The following is a 913-nucleotide window of genomic DNA, read 5'->3' on the forward strand; positions in this document are numbered from 1 at the left end:
CATCAAGATGGTGATAGGCCTGCACCCGCCGACCCAGATCGCCGCCATCCACCGACAGGCCTCCCGCGCGACCGCCGGCGCGGGCGTCGCACCCGCGCCCGCCGCGCGGCTGCGGAGCGGCCACGGCGGCGGCGGCGCGCACGGGGGCGGGCGGGGGTACCTGCACACCATGAGCGTGCCCGTGGCGGCCAGCGGCGGCGCGGCAGCGGCGGCGGGCGACCCGGGCACAATTCGCGGCGGCGGCGGCGGCGCGGCGGGCGCGCTGGCGGAGCAGCTGGAGCGGGTGTCGGGGCCGCTACTGCACGCCGCGTCGGCGGCGGCGCCGGTCAATGCGGGCGCGACGGCGGCGCAGCACGGCCCTGCGCTGCACTCCTGGGCGACGCTGGGGCACCCGTCCGCGGCGGCCGCGCCTCACCAGGGCGGTTACTATCCTCCCCTCAGCGGCTACTACTTTCCCCCAGCGCCGCCGCCCGGCTACGGCTACGGCTATGGCTATGCGGCAGGCGGCGGCGGCGGCGGCGGCGGCGTGGGCGGCGCGTCGGGCGTGCCGGCGGCGGCAGGGGGCTTGCAGCAGCCCAACGGCTCTGGGCAGTCCCCGACGCGTGGGTGGGGCGCGCCGCCACCAATCTGGGGTCCTCAGGGGTACTGGGGGGCAGGTGCTGCGGGTGCTGTGGGCGGCCGCCCGAGCGCGGGGCTGTCGCCAACGGCGTCGCTGGGCCGGCGGCCGAGCGAGGCGATGGGGTCAGGGTCCCACCTGCCGCCACTCGCGACGGGCGGCGGCGGCGGCGGCGGCGAGCGAGGGGACGGCAGCAGCCGCGGCGCGACGCCGCTGGCGGATGCTTTGGGTGGCGGCGGAGGTGGCAGCGGCGGCGGGTGCGGGGCCGCGAGCCCGTTTGCCTCGGTCGGGCCCAAC

General features: G+C 79.8%; 1 protein-coding gene across 1 annotated transcript in view; it reads left to right on the forward strand.

Moving 5' to 3' along the window:
• Positions 1 to 7: 7 nt before the first annotated feature.
• Positions 8 to 913, forward strand: part of MNEG_14236 (hypothetical protein) — a gene marked incomplete at both ends in the record, with an annotated part of 2,056 nt that continues 1,150 nt past the window's right edge. Inside the window, one exon of the mRNA XM_014037291.1 lies at positions 8 to 602. Coding sequence (XP_013892745.1) covers positions 8 to 602 — 595 coding nt within the window. The remainder of the gene's footprint in view (positions 603 to 913) is intronic.

The sequence above is a fragment of the Monoraphidium neglectum genome (assembly GCF_000611645.1).
Source record: "Monoraphidium neglectum strain SAG 48.87 unplaced genomic scaffold scaffold04345, whole genome shotgun sequence".
Classification (NCBI taxonomy): Eukaryota; Viridiplantae; Chlorophyta; class Chlorophyceae; order Sphaeropleales; family Selenastraceae; genus Monoraphidium; species Monoraphidium neglectum.